General features: G+C 37.5%; 1 protein-coding gene across 6 annotated transcripts in view; it reads right to left on the reverse strand.

The window, feature by feature from the left end:
- SORBS2 (sorbin and SH3 domain containing 2) overlaps positions 1-13,310 on the reverse strand; it is a 71,921-nt gene that overhangs the window by 32,657 nt on the left and 25,954 nt on the right. For 5 of the 6 annotated variants that reach the window (XM_066316908.1, XM_066316907.1, XM_066316910.1 and 2 more), the window contains 2 exons: positions 12,994-13,177; positions 9,915-10,029 (listed from right to left, as the gene is read on the reverse strand). In XM_066316908.1, coding sequence (XP_066173005.1) covers positions 9,915-10,029; positions 12,994-13,177 — 299 coding nt within the window. Of the gene's footprint in view, positions 1-502; positions 560-9,914; positions 10,030-12,993; positions 13,178-13,310 lie in introns of all 6 variants that reach the window. The other variant, XM_066316906.1, reaches the window with a different exon arrangement.

Below are 13,310 nucleotides of genomic sequence, written 5' to 3' on the forward strand. Positions count from 1 at the left end.
CAATCCTCAGTTATTAATTACAATAGTCCTATTAACTGCTGTTTTACCTGATGAGCAACCTTAGTCATAAGGACTTAACTGGAGAAATGACAGCTTAGCCACAAAGGCTTTCACTTGACACAGAGAATTTGCAGTCAGCTGTTTTAACAACAAAAAAAATATCCTGTGCTGATGGATGAATTGTGCAATGCACTTGCCCAACTCTGAAAAGTGGGAATTTGTCAAAGAGTTAGAGACGTATGGAGTGTTGTGTAATTCTGGGTGTTAATCTCTGACAAGTTTTGGGGATGAGGACTCACAGTTCCTAGGAAAATAAGCTCAACATCCAAATGCACTAGTGATCTGGAAAGATATGAAGACAAAGATACAATGATTGTGCATTAGAAATGTCTCATAGCTGTCAGAAGGAAACCACTAAATTTTAACAAACCTAAGACAGAAATGGTGAGCATTCCAACCCTTCTTCCCAAGAGAACCATCTGAAAAAGAACCATTCATTTACCTCATTGGAAACACCAGAAGAACTGTCTTGAACATAGTCCAAAAGCTTTTTAGGTGGCTGCATCATAAAAGCAGAAGTGCAGAGATGAAATGGAGTAGAATCAATGGCAGCAAGGAATGAAACATGTGGAAAAGGTGACACAGTTAGAAATTAAGTGTTGACAGTGCCAGATACAAACAGTGACACACAGAGGTAGAATGGAAGGATAAAGGAGATATTTTTAAAGTATCTTAATAAAATGTTAGTAACTTTAGGTGGTAAAATTTACAACTGGAATGGTTGAATAAATACCAGCAGTTTTTAATACTGAGAGAGAAAAGTGTGAAGCATCACAGTTACACTCTCTTGGAGGAATTTCAAAATATTTTATCTTAAAAGTTATTGTTATCAGTAAAATATTGTTGAGATATGGTTCATCAGAAGAATTTATCTTACATTACCTAGAGGGAGGAATGACAAAACTACTTGAATGGCAGGATAATGGAGATAAAAGTAATCCATGACAATGTGATAACATTACAGACCACTGCACAAGAAATTAAACCCAGATATATTTACCTTTTTTTTTTTTTTTAGATTTTTAGATTTTCAGCTTTTCAGAGGGTATTCAATGGGTAATTTTTTAAAATGCTGTGATTAAACAATTAAGGTTTTAAAAGAGTATATGATTTGCTTTCTCTTTGCTCTCTCTGAAGAAGCAGGGAGCTCTGATTTTGGTTGATGACCAGTTACAGAAAGGGACTAACTGGTTCCAGGGAGCCCTCCAAAGCCCTGTGTCAACTGCTCAGGCTCCTGATGGAGCCTGGCACATGTCACTCATGTCACTAATTCAACTCCTGATAGGCCTCCAGAGAATTGCTGGCTGACAGGGAAAGAAAAGAATGGGAATATTTTAAATCCTGATACTCTCAAGTTCATGTCTAGTTGAGATTTCCTGCCTGTGCCTTGTGGCTTCTGCTTTTTAAACTCAAAAAATCTTGGCAAGGATCCTGGGGATTTATGAGAATGCTTAAAAAGACTGAGGGAATGCTTGGGGTAACTTCCCTCCTTTTTCTATGGGGATTTTAACTTTTTTTAGTTTTCCACCTGTCTGGATATTCCAGCTATCCTCTTAGACACTTTTCTGTGATGAAGACATTTGCTATCCTTTTTCCTAAAGATGTTAGAGTGCACAGGGAAGAATTTGAGCTCTGTGGAGCCAGAGAGGGAGTGTGCAGAAGCAAGGGCAGGTGCATCTCCAACCGAGTTGTTAAGGCATTGTGCAGGGAGGAAGAGAAACCTAGTTCTCAGTCTTGCCTCAAGGACAGTGTTACTGTTTTACCATGTAAAAAACAGCAAAAAACCAGCCTGAGGTGCTTAGATACAATCAAACCTATGGTGTTTGCAGAAGAACTGCAAGGGCTTAAGAAATCAAAGGTGAACTTTTGAGATATTTCTGATTTTTAGGTGTTTGGGCCAGATGAAACTCTTCAGATTTATGATTTTAAACAGAAGTGATGCAGCAGGTCTAAAACAGCAGCTGTTTGCCAGAGCCCTTTCTCTGGGTCATGGTTATTTGTGAAAATTGGAGCAGAACTGAAGTCTGTCCATTCAAACAGGTGTCCAGCTTGAAAACAGAGCAAACCCATATCTCTGTGTTCAGGTACAAAATTAGGACTCCACAGGTATTCACATAAGAGATGAAAAAAAGGGAAAAATCATCTCAGTGTTTCCTGCTGTAAGCAAACTGTCTATAGCTTAATACATTTAAATTTAGATACAATCCTTTAAGTAAAATATATGATCTGTAACTTAGCATCCCTAATGCAAACTGTCGTGGTTTTTTGTCCTAGAAGATTGTTCAAAAATAATTCCAGCCAAATGCAAAAAAATTAGGGAAACTAGCAATCACCCCTGTTTATCATGGAATTTGTCTTGTTATTAAATACTTACACACTACTATATGTCTAATATGTACTCCTTTTAAAGCTATTACTATAACTACTCTAGCAAGTTAAAAGTTCATTTGAACAAAATACTTTTATTTATGGGGCTTTACTGCCCATCCTCAAAAAAAAAAAACCAAAACAAAACCCTCCTTATATTAATTTTACTGGCATATACTTGCTGAATTTGGTAATTTAAATTCCTCCTTCTAAAGATATTTTTTGTCCTAAATGGTAAGTATCAATATTCTGTCCTCACTTACCGGGCGTCCAAACTGCAGCTCTGAAAAGAATTTATACCAGGGCTCGTTTTCTAAAGCTATGTCATCTGGGTTTATGCCATCAGTCTGGAGCAGTTGGGAAGGAAAAGGGAAGGAAAAGGCACACACTGAGCAAAGTGCTGGAAATGCTCTGTCACTTTAACAACAAACACACAGACAGAACACAAATACGGGGGAAGAAATGGAATAAAATCAAAGAAGGAAGATGGTACTTAAGAGAGAGAATATTTGTGTTCAAGAGCTGGCATTCACTGGCAGCTTTAATACTTTTCTTTCTGTTGATGGTCTTCCAAGGAGTGGAAGATGTTAAGCATTTTAAAATTACAATTTTAAAGCTAAGAGAGTTCTTTGACCTTTTCTTTAACGTCACTGCATTAGTTCATTACATTTAATTCTGCTTAAGATTCCTTGTTAGGAAGATGGTATAAATGATTGTCTTCTCCAGCACAGGCAAGAAATCAATAAAGCAATAAAGACACAACTTTATCTGCACTGTGTTCAGTCATTCCTTGTCTTCTCAAAAAGCAAGTGAATTCTGAATCTTGATGTCTTGAAGCAAGCACTGAGCAGAGATAAGGAATATGCATCATGCAAGCATCACTGTGTTAAAAAGCCACTTCAGCACATGGTGTATTTTAAATCCTATGGTCAAACATAGGCAACAAAAAAATTACTGCATTCCATAATATTCCTGTGAATTGCTTTCTCTCACACAGCCTTGTTGACAGAATGAAGCTTTTTTTTTTTTCAACAGTGAAATACATTGTTTTCATCTGAAAATTCTCACAGCCAAGGGATAAAGTAGCAATTGAAGATAGTATTAAGGAACTCCTCCAGTGAACAGAAGAATAATTGACAGATTTATTCAAGCAGCATGAAAACATGACGGTGCAAAACAGAACAGCTCTCAATGGGCTATCTAATCAACTGTAAACTTGGCTGCATTAATTACTTTCTAAATGGCTTCAGTTTCTCTGCAGCATCTGATGTAGGCTTTGATGCAGCACAGAATTACAGGGAACTGTTTGCTTAGAGAGCTCTGAAACAGAGAAATCCTCTTGTTAAAGACATTTCTGAATTTAAAATTTGCTTCTCCAGAACTGTAATTAGCAGAACCTAATTATGTTGTGCCCTAGACAGCAATAATTAAAGAAGGCAGGGTCCTGCATAAAGAAAGACACTGGTGATCAAGCAGGTAACAGGTTTTCCTCTGGAGCCAAGGCGTCACTGTAGACAGCAGACCAGAACAATCACAGCTAGTTCTGTTTTGTGCCAGAGGTAACACTGTGTTTTTGACCATGTCAGGTAATTAAACACCTCACAGCACTTTTCCTGCTGCTTTGATGTTCCTGGGACAGCCTGCCAGCTTTGCTCCACTGCAAGGTCAGCAGCCCTCCAGAATGACCTTGGTGCTCACATTTCCATGAGCTGTCCCTGCCATATCTGGAGCCCAGGCGTTGTTTTCGACACTTCTCTTTACAATACCCTCTCAAGTTCAGAAGTCGTGTTGCTGTGAGTGCAGAGGGAAGGGAATGACACTGATGAAAACCTGCACTGCCCCACAGAAGATTTAGGAAGTGAAGCCTCAGTGGGGTTTTGCCCTTACATTTTCTCCATCCACAGCCATTTCTCAGCAGTGAAATGATGACAAGTGCTTCAACTCAACTACAGACACTCAGGGCTTTTGTAGAGAAACACTACTGAAAGGAATTCCACGAGCTGACTACTAAAAATGTGTGAATTTAAAAGAGATTATGACTAATTAAAGAAAAAAGCCCCACAGGATTATCTTCTACAGGGATATGAAGGCATAAGGGCAAAAACTGACAGATGCAAAACACAGAAAATAACTTTGCTGTATATCAACTACAGAGAATGCTTGCCATATTTAAAGTGTATTTTTTGCTTACCTTAAAAAAAATTTGCACAAATTTAATCTGGATAATCTGACAAGCCATTACTAAACAATTCTCTTCCATCCTTTCTCCAAACTAAGTTACTGTATGTTGAACTACTGCATGTTTTTACCTTTATATTTTACAAAAAAATTTAATTTTCGCAGAAATTCTGGTATCAACAAACAGGTGCATTGACATTAAATAAAGAAATAATCAACTAGGTAAAGAAATAAATAATTTTAAATGCATATGGAGTTGGAAATCCCAGCCCTGTGAGCCTCTAGGTGCCCTGAAGAAGCCCCCCAGGCACAGGGTGATGGGACATGTCCCTGCTGGCAGGAGGCAGGACACAGGGACAGCCCAGCTGTGCCACCCCAAACCAGCCAAGGAGACAAAGCTGAGAATGGGAATTGCCTCCCTTTTCAACTTTAATACTCTTGCAATTAGCTGCAAAATTAAAACCCCTTGTGTTTGTGCTGGTAAGGAAAAAGCTGGAAATAATTTATTTTATCTAGTTTCTATGTTTTTATTCCTTCTGGTGCAGTAGTTCCAAATGAAATGAGACTGTTATAAAGTATATAAAGCTAACTCCATGCAGCCAAATCCACCTCAATTTCCAGCTTCAACCGCAGAGGGCAGCAAACAAAAAGAAACTGAGCACTAAAGGCGCAAATGCCCTGCCTCCTGGCAGTTCTGGGGAGGACTGCATTCCCTCTTCTACCAAGATCAATCCACAGGAATTGATTTTCCTGGGCTGTTTTTTGCCTATCAGTTTTGCTGACAGACCTTTTTGTATTATCTCCCCTTCTAAGAGACTTAAAATGAATGCATCAGGTCGACTTCAAAGCTGCACTTGGCTCAGTCTCACCAAGTACCTCCCAAACTACTGGAATAGAAAGGAAAAGCAATAAAGGACAATCCCTTATTATGACTTGCCAGTCAAGTAATCCATCCCACAATCCATCCCTCATCTAGCAATTTAGTGATTTTTGATTATTTGTTGAAAATATACTATTAAAGACCACTAAGGAGCTTCACTCCTTTTGCCTTATGCAGCACTTGGTCAACAGAACACTTCATCAGCACACTCAAGTGTAGAACACAGACAGTGAAAAGAATTCTAGCATTTTTTCATGTAGCTTTGCCTCTTCTTGCTTTGATACACAAGTGGATCTCCACAGGTAAGAATCAAACCTGCACATTTAAACATTTAAAGTTACATGGTTCCTACACATAGATCAGTATTTGGCATTTGTAAGTTCAAACACCCAACTGAAGCCTGTCTGGAAAAGTGGGGCTGAGATGCCTATTCTAAATTTGGCTTTGGCATTTTATTACCTCTAAAGAATTAAAGAATTTTCTCTCTTTTTTTTTTTTTTTCCCCCCCCCTCTCTTTTGGACTACTTTTAAATAGCTGTGGTAACTCCAAGTCTACGACCAGATGGACTTATTCTATTGCTTTATGAAAAGAAATATTTTTAAATGAAATATTAAGCATACCAAGCAGAATATTCAGATAACCAGATTGAGATGTCAAAAGCATCTGTGCATGTTCTCAAGTAAATGTGCATGTTCTAAAGAAAATCTCAAATTTTTCACTACACTAAATACCAAACCAAATAAAAAACAACAGATGTACACCATGGAACAAGCCCAGTCTATTTCTGGTATTTGACAAAAGAGTAATTTAAAAAAAAAATTAATTATGAATTCCTGTTGCATATGAACTCAGTAGGAAATTTGTATGTTGAACAGAGATTAAAAAATCTAGAACTAAAATTTACCCTCGGTTTTATTTGATTAGCACATGTATACTTTTATGCTTAGGATAAAACAACTACTGAAAACAGAGGCATTGCTTGTACCAATTTTCTGAGGTTTTTTTTTACAGTAACATTGAGATTCTTTCCTGTGTACTCTGCTCCAGAAATAGATGTGTGTACATGTATGGAGGAATTGCTTCTCATAAGGTACAAATTAGTAAATAATAAAATTTCACTTCATTTGCACCTGAGTAAGATTGACTTGTTACATTGCCACTGTCTTATTAATGGAAAATAACATCCATTTTAGGAAAGAAATCCATCATTTAGATGTTGGAGAAGAAGAGGAATATTCAGTTGATTTGCAGACACTGGAGATGGAAACACACACTGAAACAATTTATGTGCCACCCAATCAGCAGCTTCTTGAAACAGGAAAAAAAGGAGCTGTATCACCACGTCTTCTAAAACTATTTAATGCCTATAAAACTATAAAATTATTTAATTTAATTTCACCAACTTTGACTGTCATCTCAAAAGACTGATCCCAAGTCTCTCCTTTATGCTGATGTTTTATACTCTTACAAATTCAAATTATGGAAGAAAACCCATTAACTTTTTGTCCCATGGAAGAGGCTAGTACATGATACAGCAGTTTGAAACTACACTCATCTTCTGCATCTGTAACAAAGATAATTAATTATCCCTGACCAATCCATCCAGTTAATGTTTGTCACTAGGTCAGTGGTTTAGTTGATTTTTCACATTGCTCTGATTAAAACAGGTCTTTTTTTGATCACTGAGGATCTGCTGAATGGTATTTCCCATTAAATGTTAGCTTTACACTGAATCTCAGCTTCTTTTATTCTTCTCATCTCCACATTAATCATAATTAATCACTAATCACTAATTATTAATCCTAATAATCACTAATAATTAATTAGTGATTCCAATCCACTACCAACACCAATAAAGGGAATTCTGATCTGTCAACTCTGACTTCTCCTGCTTATTGTGATACAAGGCAGCTGTAAAGGTTTTATATTTGTAACAGATTACTTTGCCATCAAAACTACAGTCTTGTAGACATGGAAATTATTTAATTAAAAAATTTGGGGGATTTGGAGTGTTAGAAAAACTCCCTTTGACTTGTTTGGTTTTGACTAATAAAGTATGACTTTCTCGTTCAGACACAATAAATGTCCATCTTTTGCAATATTAATTTACTGCATTTATTTTATATTTCACATTATTATTAATACTTTCCTTCAGTATCATCAAAACCTTTTTTCAGACATTCTGAGATCATCAAGATGGAAGGTTTAATTAATGCACAATTGAGAATTTGGAGTTTCCATCTGAATTTGGAACCAGTGCATTATTTTCAGGTGTCAGCTTTTCCTGCACACAATGAAAAGAGCTTCTGACCTGCTTTTGCTGATCATCCTTTGAGAAGTTACTTTTACTTTCTATATCCCATTCAATGAATACAAGGAAAACAAATATTCAGTGGAATCAATTAATTTTCTGTTAGTAACATGGTCCAAAGGAATTATCTTAATTACATAAAGCTAAATAGCATCTTTATCAACAGTAGACATTCCAGACTGATAAAACTGTGATAGCTCCTATTTTCTCATCTGTGTCACACTAGTGTCAGCACAACTTTAATCTTATATTAATTTCCAATTTTTTACAGCTCTGAGTAATACACAAACAAAAAAATCTCTATTCTGTACATGACTGTACTCCTCTCAGCTTTAAAAAAATTCTAATACAACGAGATGGTTCCTTGTATGTGTGTCAGCTAAGCCTAAACTTTTATTCTAAATAAAAGATAAATTCTAAATAAAAGAAAAATCTAATAAAAGTTTAGTTTTATTCTATTCAGATGACAAAGTATGACCTTACCTTAATGAATATTGCTTAAATAGGTACAACATGACTAAAGCTTTTTTGCATAAAAATATTTTGAGGACCAAACAAAGCTCAAAATTCCATCTCTTGATTTAGATTAGCAAAAGTAAAATGCATAAGCAAGTGGGAAAAAGGAATACTCATAAACCTTCACTTTTTTGTTATTTCATTAGTTTGCTAGAATTGAAAAGAATGTAGCTCTGACAATATTCATCAGCACTGCAATTATTATATGAATTATTTTGGTTCCCATTACATTAGGGGAAAATGTAATTTATTAGAAAAGTGAGGCCATTCTTGGAATACACTGAAATCTGTGTACTTTTCTTTTTTTTAATTTGAATCTGCTATTACTCTTTGGCATTGGGAAGAAAATTGTTAACTGGAAGATTACCTCAGTGTTTATAATGCAACCATGGCACTCAACAAGTGCTCAGGACAAATGGCACTGCCTCTTAAATAAAACCATTTGTTAAGTTCATCTGCACTCAGATACTAATTATATTGATTCATGACCAGTTATTACAAAAACGCCAATTTCCTCTTTGAAAAACACATCAGTTCTGCAAGAACTCAATTTCACAGGAAAAGTGTTTTGTGTTCTCTAGCTCACAAAAATGAGATTCCTGCAAAGACCACAAAAACAAAGAAAAAGGTGCTTGGTTCAGCTGTTTCACACTGTTGATACACTGCATATGCAGAAATTCAGTTATTTCCTTTTCTTGTTTTAAATTGGCAAAATCAATTCTGTTAACAAGCATGTAATACAGGCACAAATAAAAACCCAGTGCTGATTTCATAAACCTCTTCTTGAAAACTCCCTCAAACACTGCAACCTTGAAGTATAAGGCCAAGCAAAGAAAATATTGCCATTGATAAATAACAGCTTTCCTAAAATAAGAAAGTGTTAAGAGAGCACAAAGCTGAGTTAGAAGGCCTGGGGGAATGTCTTTCAGCAAATGAAAATTCCTGTTCATTTTCATTTTGCAAGCATTAAGCATGGCTTTATTCCACATTCACAGTCATTACTTAGAAAGGAATAAAGACTTCTAATTTCATGTTAAGGTCCACTTATTCATAATGTACACTCACTCAAATCACAGAGTATCTGAGGCTGGGAAATACCCCAGAGGTCATCTTTCTGTTAAAGATTGGTCTGACCATAGCAGGTTGCTCAGGGCTGTGCTCAGCTGAGTCCTGTCTGGCCAACCTTGGCCAGTATTGGACCAAAATCTCCTTGGAGACACAATTCAGCACATCCTGAAAAGGCAACTATTTCATTTTCCTGCATTAATGAACCAGATACTCTATGTGCTGTTAGCATTACTGAAAATAAGTGCTGTAGATGCACATAATCAGAAAAAGCAGTTTCCATCTGTTCTGCCTCTCTAATCCATGAGGTTTGCACTTGGAGTTTTTGGAAACACCAAAAGAAGTAAATGGAGCAAACAAACCAAACTCAACTTTTCAATACAACCATCAAATAAGAGCAAAGCCAAATTGCTGCAAGATCGTATTTGAAAATGGAGCTTCAATATTCCTCTAGATAGTCATTAATAACAGCCAATAATAAAAAGATAACTCTCCCCAAAGCTCTCGGTGCATCACCATCCCGTTTCCTGCCTTACCGGTCTTTCGTGCTCCAGGATGGACGACTTCCCTGGCTCATACTCAAAGATGCTCCTGGGCTCAGAGCGGAACTTGCGAGTGTCCACCTTTCTGTCTGGAGGATCCCAGTCGTTCCTGGACAGCAAACACAGCCCCTGAGTGAACTGACTGCCATCACTTTGTGCTTTACAGGAGTGTAAAAAACCTGCGGAGCCGAATGGCGCTCGGAACAGCTCATCCTTCCTTCCAGCTGTGGAACATCTGGCATCCCAGTGGGTTACTGCACCACCTTGGCCTCTCTACAGCAGGAAAATGCTACAGATGTCCAGCCTCTGATCACTCAGAGTTTTCTTTTAACTAGCAGACCAGTTTAAAAGCCACCCTTGGCATACCATGGCAAAAATCATTGCAAAGAACTCCACGTGTTTTGTGCACTCTACTAATGTAGGAAAGTGGTAGATATTTCTGTCAAAACATAATAGGATGATAAGGTCATATTGAAAAAATTATGAAGTCTTCTCAGGCAAAAAAAAAAAGAGGAATTATTTTAAAAGACAGTGTGATGGTCTCTCTCCTGATCTGTAGTAGAATTGCTTCTGAATATCCTTGTGAGCAGCATTTTGTTTCCCTGTCTTGAACACTTAACAAGAGGGAGAATTTGGCAGTTAAATGTGGATTAGGAATGTATCCATTTTCTCTACAATTACAAATTTGCCTTCAATTTAATAATGCTATGCAAAGAATAAAAAGTAACACAAGTAACTATTTTTTCAGCCATTTACTATGTCATATTACTAGCTCCCTATCTGTTTTGGGGGAATTCTTAGCTACAGTGAGAGCTACCTTTTCATGGCAGTTCCTGTAGTACCTACCTTCATTGCACTTGGAAAACTGTGGCTCATACCTATTTTTATTTAACTCTGTGTAAAATGACCCACGAGTAACTCAAAGGCTGGAGGAAAGGGAATGGGAAATATTCCCAGCTATTGTCTGTATTTTTGATAAGAAAGGGCACACACAGATTACATTTTATCAGTTCTAGTGGTCTTTCTGGTGTGACTTGCTTTGATGTGACCTGACATCATAATGCACATCTCATGTGCCTTAAAAAGAAATCTATGGGCCAGCTTTTGTTTATAGTGTGCTTTCAAGTGCATTTCAGGGACACAGACATCTCTGTCTATAAAATGCCCTACATTTCAAGGGAGTAGTTCTACATGGCTTTATTGTTTATTCTCACTGAGGAAAAAATTATTTTCAGAGCAGAAAAGGTTGCATCTTTTGAGAATGAACACAAAAATGCAAACATTCTGATGAAGTTGCATTACACTGCAAGCCACTGAAGCTAAAAGGATGCTGCTGAAATTCTGATTCACACTCAGTTCAACTAATTTACAGTTTAAACCTTTTATCCTGTATGGACTGTATTTTGAGCTCCACTGCTAATGCAAACCATATCTTGCCTCTCAGCTATGAAACATGGGATATATGTGGACCTAAGCCTCTTACATGAAATTTTAAATACTCTGGCTTTACAGGCAATTAAAAAAGAAATCTCCCAATGGCAGGAAAAGATTGATGAGCTCTAGCTTCCAGCAGTGGGCAAAGCACAATAATGTGTTTGGCATCCCTTGGCCTGGAGAGCAGATTTCCACCACTGTCATATCATGCAGCAAATTAAAAGGGGAGGTTAAATAGCCAAATTCAGCCCAGAGCAGTAGTTTCCAAGCTTGACAAAAGGAACTGCTGCAGACCTCAGTTTGTGTGACCGAGGCATTTGGCTTACCACAGGACAACAACTCACACAGCTTCAGAGATCACAGCTAAACACATTTTGGTGTCTTGCTAAACGAATCTGCCCTTCTGTATGACCTGCTAACAGAACTCAAGCCTCATGGCCTCTGTGAGGCAGCTCAGCTCACACCTTTAGCATTTCTCCTTGAAAACCTGCCTCTGGCAACAGGCAAGCCAAAATCAAGGAGCCTCATCTTCCTCTGCAGTGTGTGTAGCTGCTGAATTACATTTTGGATTGCTGCTACCGACAAATTTTTCCAAAAGCCATAGTTGTGTCTCAAACACTTCACGTGGTCTTTCCTCCTAATATTTTATTCTAACTGCTAAGTACTTGAAAACTGTTTAACAGAATTAAATTTCTGCATATAAATATATTTACAATGTCCAAGCTGACAAAAACGGTCAAATTCTCTTTTGTCATTGAGTGTAACCCAGAGAGGGGAGCTTGTAAGCACAGAGGAAAGGAAAAAATATTACCTATATAATATAATAGATAATACACAATAGATAATATACAACAGATAATAGATATATAGCCACACACGTATACATTTATAATAGCGTAATATTATATTAACATGTAGTATTAATTAATGTCAACACTAAAGAAAAATATTTTTTGCTTGAGCTAGTGCCTACAGGTATGCTGAGGTCAACAGAATTAGTGAGCAGGTCTCTTGCATGGTTTTATCAAAAGGATAAACACTTCTTTCCTGAGTTATTCATTACTAACTTTTTCCTCGAAACCAATGGGACCTGGTTTTGTGCAGAGAATTTGGATAGAAAACCATGAGTAAACACTGTCTTGGTCTATAAAAATGAAGATTGAAAAAACTGGGGGTATAAAATACTTCTAAACACTTTCTAAGGGGAAATGTGAGTTGACTGCTACACTCTTGCACAGTCTTGCTCTTCCTTGAATTTTGAATTACATCATCTTTTTGATTCTCTCTTTAATGCTGGACACAATAAACGGCCTTTCCTACTCAGAGACTAACTATTGAAGACAGCTCCTAGAGCACAGACTGCTCTGAAACACAACAAGCAGGACACCAACTCTAATGAGAATACAAATCTTTGATGCTCCTGGTCCCATCCTGAACAAGAATAACCACTTCAGCACCTGAAGCAATGACAGCAGCAAACACCATGCCCAGCCTCCTGCTGAGGATCATCCCCTGACTGTTCCTTGAGTAAACCCCCTGCAGTTGTATTATTCCAGAGGTGCTATTTTATCCTTGGGTATATTCTGTGGTAGGAATACTACACTCAGCAAGAACACCTTTTGAAAATGCAGTGACTTACTTTTCTGGCGTCGAGCGCTGCCTCGTGCGGTGTGGGGGTACTGGTGGTGGCACGTGGGGTGGCAAAGGGGACGACACCTTAAAGGCATCAGAGCCACTGTCAGAAGCACTTTTGGACAGGGGTCTGTATGTCTGTGTCTTTGCAGCTGGGTGGGCCTGAGCAGAGAAGGATGGGCTGTAGTTACCTAATAGAAAACACAACCAGAAACGGCCGTAGCATGAGTAAGGCTCAAAAAAACCACAACGTGCAATGCTACAAGATCCCACAGTGACTCAGTAAAAAGGCAAGATTACAAAAACGCATAAATGAATTTTACA

Source organism: Sylvia atricapilla, chromosome 4 (genome assembly GCF_009819655.1).
Source record: "Sylvia atricapilla isolate bSylAtr1 chromosome 4, bSylAtr1.pri, whole genome shotgun sequence".
Taxonomy (NCBI): Eukaryota; Metazoa; Chordata; class Aves; order Passeriformes; family Sylviidae; genus Sylvia; species Sylvia atricapilla.